We start from the raw sequence: 15,759 nt of genomic DNA, 5'->3' as shown, positions 1-15,759 counted from the left end.
CAAGAAAACCCAAACGAGGTCGAGAGAACCGACATGTGTCAGCTGTACATGAAGGCAGCTGACGTGGGCAAACTGAAAGGAGAGACACGACTCGGTCGATACGTTTTCTTCACAGCACCGCCATCATACCCTAAGAACATGAGGGAGACCGGGATCCATGATTTGGTCTGCGGAAGATACATACGGGACGAGTTTCACAGGGAGCCAAATATCAACAATCAAATGATGCGCAATGCGAGAGAGCTCATCATGCAATGTTACTACAAGTCTGGGACGACGCCGAAGATTGTGCAAATGTCCGGAACTCCAATTCGACTCGGCGCACGAGACTTGGTGGGGATCGCCTCTCTCTGGTCATTGTGTATCATGTTCAAGCAAACGGGATAGCCCACCCCATTCGAGGACACGTCCAAATTTGGGCGCATAAAGCCATGGAAGAGCTTCACGGAAGACATAAGAGATGACTTCCCTTCTGGGCGTTGTACACCCCTTGGGCGTTGACAGAATTGACCGCGGGATGGAAGAAGAAGCCGGACGAACCCAAGGACATCCGGACACAGCTCTTGTCGACGATTATGATACAACGGGCTAAAGGGGCCAGGTGGTTCGACAAGGAAGTCCTACTACCTCTACCGCGGATGCACTACCGTGTCGATGCAAGAAAAGACGATTCGGAGAATCACTGGTGTGGTTTCCAACTACCATCTGAAGTATCAGGATGTCAGTATTCCGACGATCATGAACAAGTGTGCAACAATCCCTGGACTGGCAACGCTGCTGAGCCGGTCTATAAAGGACGACAACCAGAAGATCGAGTTCGCATTAGGGGTCAAGTTCATGGATACGAACAAGGTTTGGACGGATCACCTCGACAATGACGCAAGCCCTTTTCACAGGTACCTGAAACTTCTCACAACGGACTGTCCGAAGCTAAAGCTACTGGACAATATTCTCGATGAGCAACTGGTACGCAAAGACTTTCTGGGTCGCCCGTCCAAAGGAATCATTTTCACAAGGTTCCAACGAGACGGCCCTCGTCGTGTACAAGGTATGCGGGTGCAGGTACCAAGTGATGGTGATCCGAGCTAATTTGTGGTTGCAGTATCTGAAGGATATATATGGACCCGCGAGAAAACACGGAGTACGGGCTACCGTGGTCTACGGGTCGATGCCTAAGCACGAGCGTCAAAAAGCGGCCGACGACTTCCAAAATGGCGACGAGATCAATTTGATTGTGGGCGTGGCAGAAGTGTTAGGGACTGGGCTGACGTTGACGAGGTCGCAGTTCGTTGTCTTGATGGAACAAACTGGCGATCCTGGTATTCATAGCCAAATGATCGGTCGATGTCTACGGCAGACCAACTGGAACTGGGATGGGCTGAATGTTTTTGAGCTCTACTGTGATAATTATGCTCCGGATAAGGGTATATATCTGAGGAGACAGGGTCGGGGGCAGTTTGCAAACCAGCTTGACAGCAATATCGAGGCGATGTTGAGCACTTACAGTGATGACAGCAAGGCAACCGATTTGACACAGGAAGATTGATCGATGGACAGAATACAGATAGTGTTGGCAAGAGCTGAAAGAGACCAGAATTGGCAAGCAAGATATGACGAGATTCCGGCTTTGTACCCGTAATACTCTCGCTCAGCTTCCTTATAAGTCGATATCGCAGGGAGGAGAGGCCTGGGAAGAGCTTGGCTAGGCCGCTTCTACGGGCGGCGCGAGAGGTAGGAGCTGGCGCTGATCGTCTGACTTCCGCTGGTGCTACCGTCATTCAGCTAGATCGTTGTTGTCAGCGATCTGAGATAATTATTCTTTGTCTGGGAGTGGAGTATGAGTAGAGTCACAATTGGCTGTGCTCACCCAGACATGGAATCCAAACATACCAATCATATTGGAGATTCAAAAACAAGTTACCTGGCATGACAGAACCAGAGATACACTATCTGGCTTTAGAAAACATGATGGTGTAAATGGTACACGCACTTTGTTATCCCATTAGACATCACGTGCCTCAGATTTGGGTTAGCTCTTGTAAAAGCCGTGTCAGACGCGCATGGTTTTCCAGCTCTGGCATACTACGGAGTACTCATTGATATATAATCTCTAGCCCCGTATAGCAGACATCACTCCGAAAATGCTTTTCATATTAAAAGTTCCTACGGTGATATCACGCCTGGCAAAGCTATTCACAAAACTCGGTTGTTGTAGAGTCTACGAGCCTCCAACACATTTGATATGAACGAGTGACGCGAGTACCGACAGCTTACGTTGTGCTCACCCCCCGAAGCATGGTAGTGGCTAATAATATATCACCCGCCAGCTCCCCCCCTTGACAGAGAAGCTGCATAAACGTTCGCGAAGCCGTGAACCTATCGCAGTGAGTCGCGATGAACTGAGACAGAATTCTTCGGAGCACATGCGTGTCTTGGGAGGAAGTCTCTGTGTGGGAATTGGTTGTGTTATTATACACAACGTTGGTAACCTCAGAAACTGTAGCAATGCTTTCCTCATCAAGAACTTCTTGAGTCAATTTCCGGTACAATGCCATCAAAGCAGCTTGTAACAATGGCTCGATTTGGTAGATATCTGCAAAGACTGCAAGTCTGGCTATGTCGAGTAGGTTGGTAGCTGCTGAATGCGGGAAAGGGATGAAGTCCTTCGTAACTTCTGAGATATCTTTTACGCGTAGGGGTATGTTGAAGTGGAAGTTCGGAAGTTCTTCCAGGCGTCCCGGGAGTCTGAGCTGTAGCTTTCTTGCTCCGTCATCTGTAAACTGGTCGGACCAGCTGCTGAATACTCTCAAGTCTGTCAGACATTTTGCGCAAAAAAGCCCCTGTACGTATACGCCATTTCGCGTGCAACCGAACACGATGCAGTGAGATTGCCATTTCAAGCTCTTGAGTTCGTCTTGATTGCAATCTCCACATTGCGGGAAAGATAAGGAGAATTCCAGCTCCGACGTTTTGTAACAACTCTTGCATTTGAATTTCTTGTGCTCATTTATAAGTAAGAGCTCGATGAGCCTGCTTACTGATGGCCGCTGTGTTGATGAAGTTGGTATGTTTGTTTCGTTGCTCGGCGTGCAATGCGGCATAAAGTAGGCATACGCAAGAAAATGCCCGAAGATTACCGCGTCGACTTCGGGAAGCTCTGCATATTTCTCGATACCCTCTTTGAACGCTCCTTCTATAAATCGGCGAAGGACTTTTGAATGTGGAGAAACAATGTCTGCGTGGACAATGAAAGGTTTCTTCAACGGTCCAACGCAGAAGGTGAAATGATTCTCATTGAACAATTCGCTGTGACGACCATTAGTGTCTTCCAAACTCGGGATGATGTTGAATTCATACCTCTTATCCATTTGCTAAGTATTGGAATGTAGTTCGGATCGAAGTCAGACACGGCGATGGAAACCACGACGCAGGCAAAAGCGCGGGGATGGTAAATTCGTTGCGTAAACTGCCGTCACTCATTTAGGCACCCTCCACCGAGGTGCCGTTGTTGTATTCAATCCTAACCACATCCCTTTTCCATTCAACATAGAAAGTCTGATCGTTCTCTAAACATTCAAATGAGACATTGCGCCCAACACACATCTGTTGTAAATCAATCCTTCTAAATCGACCTGGATTGGATCTTGTCCAATTACCTTGTTGGGATAGTGAGATAATAACGTTTGGTCCATCAGGCTCGAGTTCACCATCACGATCTTGAAGATGAAAGTGTAATAGGACAAGGGACCCCAAAAAGGTAATTGTTAATGACAAGTCCTTTTTGTATAGAAGCTTTGTGATCTTGTCTCCGTAATTCAGGGTTTCATCATTCACGACAACGCTCGATCTTGATGGCGGTGTCGACATTTGGACACTGGCTGAAGTAAGGGATTCGAGCTTCTATCTTGAACGTTAGCATTATCGTTTCAACGCGGAAATGCAGTAGCTTTCCTGTAAGTCCGAGGAGGTCCGCGACCCTCGAACTGCGTCGAGATTGCTCTCACCCGAGCTCCGAATTGTCCTGGTCAGGCCATTTGTTGTTTTAATCCGGGCTGAAAAGGCGGGCGACCATCGTACAGGCAAACCGATCGCACTCTCCATCGGATCAGGCAGACGTTCTTTCAATAGTCGTTGAATCTGCTCGTCAAGAGCACGGTCAAACAGCTCCACGGCCAGTCTCAGCGTCGATGATTCTTCAAGTCTGATACTCAGCCAATCCGGTAGGATCCAACGTTCGTTAAGCTTGCCAAATGTCATTGGCACTTGAAATTGACCATGGACTCTCAGAAAAAGGTCACACAGATAACATGCGCTTTTGTTTGCACAGATAACGCGCGGCTTGAGCTTGACACGGTGTGTTGCGTAGTAGAAGAGTAACTTAATTTCGGCATGGACCTTAATGCCTGCCCTTGTGCCATCCAAGCGGTTGAGCAAGCCAGTGCAAGCTTTGGCTTGTGAATTGCCGAACCTTTGCAAGACTTTCGAGGTTCCGGGTGAATTCTGGAGGGTTTCGAGCAACGGAATGGCCGAACCCGGTGTCGAGGGTGAGCGAACGGTCTTCGGTATCGAAATATCGAAACTTCCAACCTGGATGTTCTGGAACAGACTCCTCTTTCTCCTGGCTGCCGCAACCAGGGCATCACAAGCGCCGTAATAGTGACCTAATTTGGCCACCCAATCTCTGATGATGATCATCCTGTCCGGGCTCAAATTGTTAGAATTATTGACGAGAGCACTGAAGCAAGGTGACTGGTCAACACTTCGTGCGATCTTGATCATTTTCTCTAACTGTCGATAGGTCTGAGGCTCCGGCGGATGCTGACGATGTCGCTTCAACATTCGATAGGTATCCAGGAGCTCTCGGACCTGGCCGTTGATTTCTCGAGACTTGTCGAACTCCTTGGTTCTCGAACCATCTATTGCTCGTAAAGTTGCATCACATGAGAAGATCCGATGTCTTGCTTCCGGCTTAGTTGCAGGCGTGCACAAATGCGAGAAATGTCCAGCTTGACCACTTGTTTAAAGAGGACATCGACATCATGCTCCTTCGCGTTGTCTTCTTCGAAGCAACGAATGAGTACGGTACAGGCCACAACGCTCGATGATCGACTTACCACACCGTGAGAACTGCTCGAGTACGGCACAAATCTGTCGCAAGCCTTCCTCAGCATATGAAGTCGCCGTGCCGCTTACTGCTAATCGAACAATGAGTCAATTCACCGCCAGGACCTCTTCAACGCAGATGGCAGTCACAGATTGTGAATCTTTACGGCGATAGCAGAGGAATGACAAATGTCGAACGATTTCTGCTTCCTGTTCGATGGATAGCTGGCGTGGTGGTCCGAGGGACGAAGTTAATGGGTTCTCCTTGGGGCCAATTGTCAAAGGCCCGAGCATGGTAATCAAGGATATCTTTTGCAGCAGAAGCTCTCTACTTACAGAACTTCCCCACATCGTTCGAGTTCGAGGTGGAGCATCAGAAAGTCACAACCGTTGCATTCGATGTCTGGCACGGCTTCGAAGTGACTTGGGCAGTTGGGGCCCCCTTGGCGAGTTTACATTGTTTGTGCTGTAGCCCCAAACCTACATTTGTATGTCTCAAGGACGAGAAATACAACTATTGTCACTCGGATCAATCGTGGGTAGGAAGCGGGCGAAATACTCCGAAGAAGTATGGCCTTGGAATCAGGCTGTGGCACTAAGCGAGCCAAAAGTGAAAATGACATTCGCAAAGTGGGCAATGGGCAATAACTAACACTTTAACAGTACTGTAGCTTCCACTCTCCAATTGTATGCGTCAGAGTCGGATCTGAAAAGGCGTCTTATCACGTCCATTCACAACTATTGAACGACCTGATGTAGAATGTCTGGCACTCAATGCAAGGAATCTAGCATCTTCTTCTTCTTCTTTTTGGAGCCCAGCATTCCCCAATCATCGTGGTCCTCCTGGGGCAAAGCATTAAGAGTGCCATTTACCAAGACATCGTTCGTCGATAGAGTGTAATCTAGAGGTGCTGACGATTCAGACAGCGGTGCGGTTAGTCCCTGGCGGATAGTACCCAAATAATCTTTCGTGGAATTTGTTCCAAAAGAAGTAGATCGTTCGGAAGAGGCAGCTCCAGCGTTGGAAGCAATGTCTTCGTTGCTCCTTGTTTGAAAAGTGGAGAAATCAAGCTCGCTTGGGTGAGACTGGTCAAGCCTCCTGAGCATAGCGCGGGCTTTAGTCAGAACCCTGTGTTCTTTCTCGGCGCGAGATCTTTCGGCTCGAGCATCATCGCTTTCGGCAGCGACGGTAGATATTTGATCATCACTGAGTGAGATGATGGTTCGTGATGGTAGAAGCTCGGGAATGTTCTTCAGGAGACACCTTTCGACGGCCAGGACGGCGATGTCATCTACAAGAGTCTTCATGGCAACCTTTACACCAGTCAGTCCAATGAAAGCCACGAATAAGGGTGCCGAGCATTGACAACCGGAATTGAGTATTACCTTGTAATAGGCCATCATTCCATCGATGGCTTCGGAACAAGCGAAACGATCCATATCTGGCATGCTGGATTCGGTTAGAGTGGTGAGCAGAGACTTAACATCGACAGTCCTCCCCTCACACCAAGTCAAGCCTTCATCAGAATTCGTGCCGAAAAATTGGTCAAGCTTCTTGGATAAAAGCTGTCTCTGGCGCTTCTGTCGCAGCTTCTGAAGGTTCTCTATGAAATAATGATTGTAAGTAATGGGATGGCCAGCCTGATGAGGTGCGAGGATCCCAGATACTGCGTCGTCCAATTTGAATTTGATCCCTTCAAGAGCGGGATGGACGATCCTCCGCAGGAGCTGCTCTGCTGTTCTTGAGTCTGCCACATGATTGAGGATCAAGCCGATTGCTACAGTTGTCCGGTCCCACAGCTGGGAAATGTAGCCACGGGTAAGACCTTCCCACCGTTGGGCCTGTTCGAAGAAGAGGTCGGCGATCAGATGCGGGCTATACGTCCCCGGCAGCTCCCTGCCACGGGTATTCCTCATCAAGGGCAACACCTCGTCGATGAACGCCTCTCTGGAAATCAGTCGGCCATCACCTTCGGCCGTCTCGGAATTCGTCGAGTCGACGACAGATCTTTGATGTCCTTCTTTGCGCATTGTCTCTGCGAAGGAAATCGATGCATTCTGGGCAACTGCGCGGAAGCGCTTAACAATGCCAGGTGCTTTGTGAGGGTTCCCGAAGAAGATATCCTGGTAGCTGCCTTCGATAGCTGCTTTCGCAAGATACGTGAATCTCTCACTAACTCCGTGCAGATAGAGTCGCTGTTCTGAAAAGGTGGTACGCGGCGTCCCGAGTTGATCGAGAGTCTTTCCACAACCCCGCAGACCGCATTCAACGTCTTCCAGAAGCTTTGGCAGCTCGTTCGAGATTTGGTCTTGCAGAACACGACTCAGACGATCCTTCAAGGCGGCGATGCCGACAGCTTTCCCAGGCAAGTGAGCCCAAACCCCGCTTTGAAAGGATTCCCGCTCCACCCTGTCCCTTTCTTCGGTACTGGACGACTGGGCGTCGAAGTCGCGATTACGCACGACATGCCATCCTAGCCGAAATGCAATGTCCTTGTTTTGCGCAAGATCAATAAATGATTTTTCGCTCTCAGAGCCCTGGAACAGCGTGTCCGGCTTTGTGATAATACCTAAGGTCCTCCCCCCCGGGGGTCGAACTCCCTTGCGTATTTTGTCACGATCTGATTCGCAAAGTCATTCTTCGCAGACACCACGGCGAGGATAATACTTCTTTCCTTTATCATATAGGATCGCACCAACGAAGTGACGGCCTCGGCGTCGTCATCCGTTTGCAGCCGGTTCGCGGCTCGAAACAGCCCCGGCAGATCGACGAGTGTTAGGTGCGGCTGTGAAGGACCAGCAATTTCGACGTGAAGGATGTCGCTACTGAAAGATCGCATGTCAGTCCCCACGCCCATAATGAACTTTGCATCATTGATCAGGCGCTCTAGTTGAGCAAGTTCGACTTCAGTCTTCACGAAAGTGGCCAGTTTGGCCTTCTCCTCATTTGTCCGGTCAGGGCCTGGGATAATGTCAACTTTAGCATGCTCTGTTGCATTTCGTCGCAAGATGACCTCTGTCGCGAAGCGTGTACACAAGTTGTCCTTTCGGGGAAACGGAAAGCCAGACACCGCCTCGAGGACGGAGCTCTTTCCTGAGGATTGGTCGCCGCAAACGATGGTCTGAGGTAAGTCGACGTAATGACTTATACCTTCCCTTCCGAGCGAAGTTCATCAATCACGTTGAGGAGGTCACGATGGTCGCTGGACTGTAGACCGAGTGATGGATCAAACGCCGCTGAAGCCATTTCGCGAAGTCCTTGCAATATCTTTGTCGAAGGCTCGGGTCGTGATCGGGGTCGAATCGGAAGTCGGGGAAGTAGGAATCAAGAGGATATTGATGTGAGGGCCGTTGTGGTGAGGAATGTAGAACAGCGACCTTGCACCGAAAACACTGCTGATTTGAAGGCGCTGGCAGACACTACGACTTCGAGCGGGCTGCCGTGGATGCCTGGGAATCTGCAGGGTCTCGACTTCGCTGTCACACGATTCCTGGTCACGCTTCGACCTTATTCGCCAGGTCTTCGTTGCCAAAGGCCATGTCGCCAGCAGGACGGCGCGTAAATCCAATAACAGAGCGTGCTCCCCTCCCCCCGGTCTTCTGATGCAGACGCCTGCAACCTGGCTCTTCGACCTTGCAATACGCCTTCGATAAACCTCAGCACGCAGCCAGAGCAGCAGCATCACTCTCTGATATGGCGTCCAGTCGGCGCACTGTGCTGCTCCAATCCGCACTGCCTGTGGTGCCAGAAGTGACATGTTTCGCCAGCTGCTACGTGGCCGGTCATGACAGGTAGAGATCTTGAGATTTTTGATAAGACTGCAGCAATGTGGCCGTTCTGGACTGGCCGACACCTCAGCTGACAATGCATGAACAATCTTAGAATGCAGCCATTGTCTCTGGAATTCATGTCCTCTCAGTGGGTCTTTGCCAGGCATGGGACGGCATGGAATGAGCTGGTAACTTACTACAACCTGGGCAACTGTCGCTCCTCAAGGAGCGGGCTGCCCTTTCGCACCGGTTGCGACCTGGTCAAAATCGTTAAGCTACTTACTCTTCCGATTGAAACGCCACCAGAGCCACAACGCAAACTGATCAAGTGCACTGAGTGGACTCTGGAGCGGGCAATCCCAGCACTGCGCACAGGAGGAATTCTTGAGAAATAGGAAGGTGTAGAGTACCAGGATCGACCGACGAGATAGACACCATAGTCAGGCCATGACAGCATTGTAGGATGATCTACAGAAAAATGTCATGGTAGATTTGCATTACCACCAAGGTCTCGGTGGGAAAAGGTTCGAGACATGTCTCAACCATTTGTGGCCAGTCGTCCTCCCAGACAAAAGTAGTGTAGCACAAGAAGTACTCAAAGAAGGAGGGATACCAGCCTGCGTCCTCCCAATCAAGGATGACCAGGCTGAAGTCCTCATCACCTGAAATCTTGGAGCGCGTCCTCTGGACCATGATGTTTTTAGTTTGTATATCTCCATGTGTAAATGTAGGGTGGTGGCCTGTGAGGGATGCGGGCAGGTGTGTTCGAAACCATTCGACTCGAGAAGTATGTCGGTTATTGTCAACACATATCTGACGGAGCTTCTCTACCAGGCCAAGACAAAGTTCCTTCTCAGTGAGAAAGGGACCATTGACTTTCGCCTGAGGTTCTGGGGTCCAAAAGAGAAAATTTGGGAGTGGCCCGTAGTCGACGCTGCCGTAGAATTCAGGTGACGGCGGTGGTAGAGATCTTATCTCATCAAGAATCTTCCTCAACTTGCTCAGAACTGCACGCCGATGGCAAGGTTGCAGGCTTGGCCACAAATGTTCAAGTGTGTGTCCAGCAACATTCTGCATGAGGAGGTAGGCAGTTCCTTTTTCTTCATACAAAGCGTACACCAACGGTATCGGAATAGTGAGGTTCTGATGGACGAAGATCATATTGTAGCCTTCCTGGATGCGGCGTTTTGTTTGTGGACCATATTTGGCGACGAAATGGTCTCCAACCCGAACAACCCTGGACGATCGGTCCACAAGAGTGCATGGTGCATTTTCGATATCCGTGGTGGTGGGAAGGGGGCCAGGCAAGAGGGAGGGGTCACAGTAGTATGGTAGAGAAGGGGCTTTCCACATCGTCCATGGAAAGGCAGGGCGAGTGCGTGACCCTCTACACCCGTTGGCTGTTGCTGGAGTATATTCTCAGTCAGGAGTTGACTGAGTGACACTTACAGTGCAAAGAAAACCTGCAGGCTTGGAATGAGCTCCACGTGATGGCTTGGATGACCAGCCTGCTTGCAAGACAAAAAAAAGTGGTCAAGTGATTTCGAACAAAGTGGACGTGGCTTCAGGCGGGGCACTAGGCGGGGTGAGAGTTGATCGCCGCCAAGAAAATAATTCTTATTTGGGTCTGGCTTCGGCATTGGGCAGCAATCATTCGGCGCAGGCGAACGCCTCCAGGGTCAACGAGAGCAAAAGAGCATAAAGAAGGGATGCAAGTAAAATCGCCTTTGGCGAGGCGCAGAGACATCAATGCGACACCCGTGAAGGCTCTAGTTGCATGTACTATACCTGTTGTTGCTCGACTCTCCGCTACATACCTCCTATGCGCCTAAATCTATTCCCCGCTGTCGTGACGCGCGAAGAGTTTATTCTACCTGCTGGAGGTATATAATACCTTCTTGGCGGTTTTGTGAAGTTTGGCATCCAGACTCGTCCGCTTTTGTTGCCGTGGTGCTATCCTGTTATAGTTCAGTGGCAGATGCGTTCCTTGATAGGATATTTCCAAACAATTGTTGCCTGCGCTTGCTTTCTTGCGCATAAATATTCAATGAGAAAGACGGATAGCCTTCCGCCTCTCGCACACTTACATTTGTTCTCCAGCACAAACCATCCAAGAGGACATATAGCGTCCCAGGAGGTGGGAGATGTCGTCCGAACTTGACCAATTACGCCAACAGCTTGAGGAAGAGAGACGCCTACGAAAGGCTGCCGAAGAGCGCGCCATTTCGGAGGAGCACCGACGAGAAGACGAACAACGCCGACGAGAAGACGAACAGCAATACTACGAGCAAAGAACAGGCAAAACGAACCTGGCCCAATTCCTCAATGCATGCCATGTGCACCTTTACCAGGGACTCACCGTCCAAGACGAGTCACAGTCAACCCGAGGAACTCCAGCAAATGCCGACCGAAAGCTCCGCCCCGATCGCACGGAGGGCAGTTGGGTTGAAGGCAGTTGGGTTGGGGGCAGTTGGGTTGGGTTGACTGTCTCCCTCCGCATGGGCGGATTTACCCAACTCTCCCAACGTGCCCCTGGAGTTTGGTAGGTTCCACCTGTCACATGCGTCCTGGGTTGCCCCGGGACGGCAAGTGTCTTTGGCAAGGCCTGTTCGAGGTGGGAGCATTTTTCTCTTTGTTCACCCCGAGATTTTGGGTGACGTGAAGAAAAGTACAGAAATTCTGCACTACCAAATCAAGATGGTCGAAACGCTCGAACATGCAAAGAATCGACTTTCGAAGACGAAATCCTTGGACGCTAACACACTTGCAAAATGCCGTGTGTTCATACAATTTGTCAACAAACCCAATACTGTCAGCACCTTCAGTTCAGAAGTCTCGAAACTAAGCTTAAATGAGCTGGCATTTGCATTGATCAGTTTCGAAGAGAGGCGGCTTAAAATGATACTCGACTTGTTCAGGCGATTGCCGTTCGACCGTAGCGATGCAACGACTCTTGGACAGGAAACCGTAGATGTACTGAAAATGTACCACCAAAAACCTGTATGTCCATAGACTAGTTACAGGCTCACTCGCGCTGACTAAATTCCAAGTACCACGAAATAATGCAACGATACCGCAGCAAAAAACGAAAACCTCAGTTCCACGGCACGGTGGGGGTGATGTGGGTGGCAAAGGCGTCGTCGATCGTGTTCCATACCAACCATCATCTAGTACCCGTCGAACAGGTAGAATACAGGTGTCATAGACTACCTGGATCTTCTTGTTGATTTCGCCTTCTGGTGCAGCGAGACAGCAAGGCCAATCGCGGACGTAGACATTATACGAGGTGTATGGAGATCCTTTGTAGTGTACTGGAGACACTGTGACCTTGACTGGAGGCAAAATGACCACCGCATAAGACTCCGAAGACGAACAATGTCGCCGCCGTCTCTGAAATATCGCGAAGTCGTTGGCGATGTGTCCTTGAAAGCTCGTCCGCCTCAACGACATCGCTCTCCGACAGGTAGTATGTCAGCTGTGTCCCGAGCTCAGACTCCCCCATACTCTCCGTCAATGCGTCAGAGTCTCGATGGGATACTGTTTTGGCACGATTGGGGGGTGGTTGGAGGGACTTGGAGAGCGGGAAGTAGAGGACGCACTAGCTATTTCCCAATTAAAAGTGGGCCCAAAGTGCGTCCTCTCTCCCGCTTCCCGTTTCGGACCGCGCCTACAAGCCCCCACGAAGAGGGATGTTCGGCTCAAAGCTAGGTATAATGACATCTAGTGGCGTATCTGATGTTAACACTCCCGTCAACCAACTCACTGTATCCAGGCGCAAGCACATAAGGATGGCTCATTGCCAGGCTGCCCTCATTCTACACCGCTGTTCATGTCTCTTCACTGGTTGGCCCAACCCACCATGACTGACCGTGCCCTCATTTGCATTTCTTTCCATTTCAGCATGATCCTTTTCTTATTGCTGGCATCCATTGGCCCTTATTTGGCACGCTTCCCCGATGCGATACTATTTCCAGCCTTCAGAGAGTTATAAGCATGCAGGATCTCACCGCTGTCATCCCTCAGTTGCCTTGTTTCTGTGCTGTTCACCGGTTTGGGCATTTTTCCACTGTCTGCCTTGGTATCTGCAGCTCTTTGTTGCCGATGCATTCCCCTCCCTTGCAGAACGACACGTCACCTCTATGTCCTTCACCTCCACATTCGCCGTGTCAAGCGAGCTTCGATGGCCTATCGAGGAAGGATTCTTTTGCTGTCGTTACGACACAAGAAATACCCAATTGGGACAGTGCGGAAGATGAAGAATTGTCCGAGAGTGATGGGGCGTCTGTCTGTAGCGACGTCTCATCCGATGACAGCTCTAGTTCCATCGGTACGGCGGTCCCTGAAGTTGAAGACTTTACAGACATAGGAATCTCTGTCGAGGTGAGAGTCGAGCGAGAGTGAGTGATTCCTGGTGGGGAGGTTCCCTCCAGTGATGGACGTTCGCGGCCGCCTCCATTCATGTTTCAGTATATCCATTCTTCCACATTGAAGAGATCGACTAACTGATGTAGGCACGCTCTCGACGATCTTATCGACAAGCAATATACCCTTGTAAGACTCCCCACCGCTAGGACAGTGTCATACCGGAGCTTGATGCGAATGTGGGATCTATCTTTGAGGTGCCCAGCATCTCACGACTGAACGATGGATCATTGGAGATCCTTGTCCGGACAGACTACCTCCCTACTTTGCAGCTCAGGCTCCAAGAGATGCACCTCGGCTGTCTGGATACGAAGTATGACCCATTCGAACCTCTTGAAGAGGATGTGGAGTACTGGGGGCTTGATCGAGCCAGGTATCTTCATGCCATTTGGACAATAGCCAGAGTCAAGAGGATGATTGAATGCTCCTGGCTCATTGCCCAGGTGTACTATAGACATTTCTTCAAGGAACTGGCCCCGAGGGTTGGCACTCGACTGGGCGAGAGGGAAGAATCGGTGTTGAACCAGGCAATGATCGATCTTACAAGGATGAGCGAATGGGTCTTGGCTTCCATCCATCTAGGAGCCTGGGAGAAGGGTGTTGTCCTCTAAGATTGTGGTCGAATCGACGGTGCTTGAACCGGGTAGAAGATCCAGATGTTGTCTTGAGAGAGAAGAACACTCAACCTTCCCACCCCCTAAAACTTCTCCCAATCCTTCTTTTCTTCGTCCCAATACCGCTTTCCAGTGTTTGTTCGCTCAATTTTTGATCCTCATATCTACGTGACCAAGATGGAGATGCCCCCATGCTCATCTGGATCCCCGCCGCAATACCGCCACGAACCCAACAGCCCAACCACAAGCGACAATGAAGACGGTTATATCCAAATCCCTAATGCGGACTCCTTTGCCCTGGAGGTCCAATCCTGGGATGAATGGCAAGCGGGAGCAATCATCGCCACTCTCCGTCCGGTCGCGGACATACCTCTACTTCAAATGCAGGATTCGACCGTAGTCTTGCACCCCTGTCACTGCTCCGGACTTTGGCCCAGGTCGTGTCGTCAACGCCGCTCCAGGGAAGACCTGAACCCCGATCGGCGAGCTCTGATCAACAGCTCTGGCGCCTCCTGTCCCTGGACCATGCATTGTCTCGGCTTCTGTGGTTCCCATGTCCATCCCGCGTTGACAGATGGTGGCGCTCTCTTCCCATGAAGGTCATACATGGAACTTGGATCAATTTCGCACCACTTTCCGCGGGGTTACGGATAGTCGCGGCACGTATGCCAAGTCTCATCTCATCACGTGCCTAGGCTTACCGCAATGTCTACCTTATATGATAAGATGCTCGCCACCACTGAGACGAAGTCAAATCGTAGTTTCTTTGTATCCCCAATTTTCTATTGAGTTCTTGAATTCTGTACGATGACAACAGTGGCGGAATTTATCCACTTAGATGGAACCCGAGTGACTGAGAAGATCATTGGAGTAGGAGGAACTGGCATCGTGGTCCAGCACGGACAGCAAGCGATCAAAATACCTCGACTCTCCAGGGAATTCGGAACCGATGGACGACCTCTGCTCGATGAGAGCCTACCTCCTAAGGAAGGCGACTATGATGTACGATCCGGGCTTCTCCTTTCACTACAGCAAGAAAAAGCTATCTACAGACGTCTAGGCGACCACCACGGGATCGTCCGCTGCCACAATCTGTCATCCGCTGATCCCTCGATTATGATGGAGTTCATGGTGAATGGTGACCTCCGCCATTACTTGTCTCAACACTCAAATCCTGGAGAAGGTCAAATATTATCATGGCTGACAACAATTGCACAAACGCTGGCATATATCCACGACCGACGTATCATATTGGCCGATATCCGCTTAGACAACTTTTTACTCGACAAGCAACTGGCCATTCGATTTACCGACTTTGGTCAATCAACATTGATGCCCCTCGACTGGGATCTTCGTGGCTGTGACGACGATGGTTATTCCGTCATGACTGACTTGGGCCAACTTGGTGCGGTGATCTTCGAGATTGCAACGGGTCAAAGTTGTAAATTTGATTTTGTACAGGATCTGGCAGGGGACTCGACATCTTGGACGCATCGAAGCTCTCTGCCATTGACGAGTGCAGTTTGGCTGGGCGAGGTCATCGAGAAATGCTGGACTCAAGTTTTCAGATCTGCGGAAGCATTAGCCACAGAGCTGGAGGTCCTCATGCAACAGCTGATTGAAAAGGACAATTGATATTCTGGTAAACGGAAGTAAGGCCTCGCTCATAATCCGGAGCCTGGGCGTAGCCGCAACAGGATTGTCAAGCTGGCGCAAGAGATCAACGCCCCTAAATACTATGATGGGCGATGTCTGTTTCCTATCCAAGAGGACCCTGGAATCATGTAGGATACCTCCCAGGCTGACCAATGGGGCCGTCGGGTGGTGCCAAGTTCCTGGTAGAGTACCT

At 50.3% G+C, this 15,759-nt stretch overlaps 7 protein-coding genes across 7 annotated transcripts; 4 read left to right on the top strand and 3 right to left on the bottom strand.

Moving 5' to 3' along the window:
- Positions 1-33: 33 nt before the first annotated feature.
- A1O1_04571 (uncharacterized protein) lies at positions 34-387 on the top strand (the record flags this gene model as incomplete). Its single annotated transcript, XM_007725463.1, has 1 exon — positions 34-387. The coding sequence occupies one exon, from the start codon at positions 34-36 to the stop codon at positions 385-387; it is 354 nt and encodes a 117-aa protein (XP_007723653.1).
- A 267-nt stretch (positions 388-654) lies between these two features.
- A1O1_04570 (uncharacterized protein) lies at positions 655-1,546 on the top strand (the record flags this gene model as incomplete). The annotated part of the gene is made up of 2 exons (XM_007725462.1): positions 655-1,041; positions 1,103-1,546. The coding sequence occupies 2 exons, from the start codon at positions 655-657 to the stop codon at positions 1,544-1,546; spliced, it is 831 nt and encodes a 276-aa protein (XP_007723652.1).
- Positions 1,547-3,918: 2,372 nt separating this feature from the next.
- Positions 3,919-4,839, bottom strand: A1O1_04569 (uncharacterized protein; the record flags this gene model as incomplete). The annotated part of the gene is made up of 1 exon (XM_007725461.1): positions 3,919-4,839. The coding sequence occupies one exon, from the start codon at positions 4,837-4,839 to the stop codon at positions 3,919-3,921; it is 921 nt and encodes a 306-aa protein (XP_007723651.1).
- A 1,035-nt stretch (positions 4,840-5,874) lies between these two features.
- Positions 5,875-8,350, bottom strand: A1O1_04568 (uncharacterized protein; the record flags this gene model as incomplete). The annotated part of the gene is made up of 4 exons (XM_007725460.1): positions 5,875-6,417; positions 6,490-7,641; positions 7,722-8,225; positions 8,255-8,350. 4 exons carry the CDS (start codon positions 8,348-8,350, stop codon positions 5,875-5,877), a joined length of 2,295 nt encoding a protein of 764 aa, XP_007723650.1.
- Positions 8,351-9,342: 992 nt separating this feature from the next.
- A1O1_04567 (uncharacterized protein) lies at positions 9,343-10,227 on the bottom strand (the record flags this gene model as incomplete). Its single annotated transcript, XM_007725459.1, has 1 exon — positions 9,343-10,227. The coding sequence occupies one exon, from the start codon at positions 10,225-10,227 to the stop codon at positions 9,343-9,345; it is 885 nt and encodes a 294-aa protein (XP_007723649.1).
- Positions 10,228-12,975: 2,748 nt separating this feature from the next.
- Positions 12,976-13,907, top strand: A1O1_04566 (uncharacterized protein; the record flags this gene model as incomplete). Its single annotated transcript, XM_007725458.1, has 2 exons — positions 12,976-13,254; positions 13,446-13,907. 2 exons carry the CDS (start codon positions 12,976-12,978, stop codon positions 13,905-13,907), a joined length of 741 nt encoding a protein of 246 aa, XP_007723648.1.
- An 810-nt stretch (positions 13,908-14,717) lies between these two features.
- A1O1_04565 (serine/threonine protein kinase) lies at positions 14,718-15,545 on the top strand (the record flags this gene model as incomplete). The annotated part of the gene is made up of 1 exon (XM_007725457.1): positions 14,718-15,545. One exon carries the CDS (start codon positions 14,718-14,720, stop codon positions 15,543-15,545), a length of 828 nt encoding a protein of 275 aa, XP_007723647.1.
- Positions 15,546-15,759: the final 214 nt, after the last annotated feature.

This window comes from Capronia coronata, assembly GCF_000585585.1.
Source record: "Capronia coronata CBS 617.96 chromosome Unknown acBCG-supercont1.4, whole genome shotgun sequence".
Taxonomy (NCBI): Eukaryota; Fungi; Ascomycota; class Eurotiomycetes; order Chaetothyriales; family Herpotrichiellaceae; genus Capronia; species Capronia coronata.
This window is presented reverse-complemented; position numbering and strand designations above follow the sequence as displayed.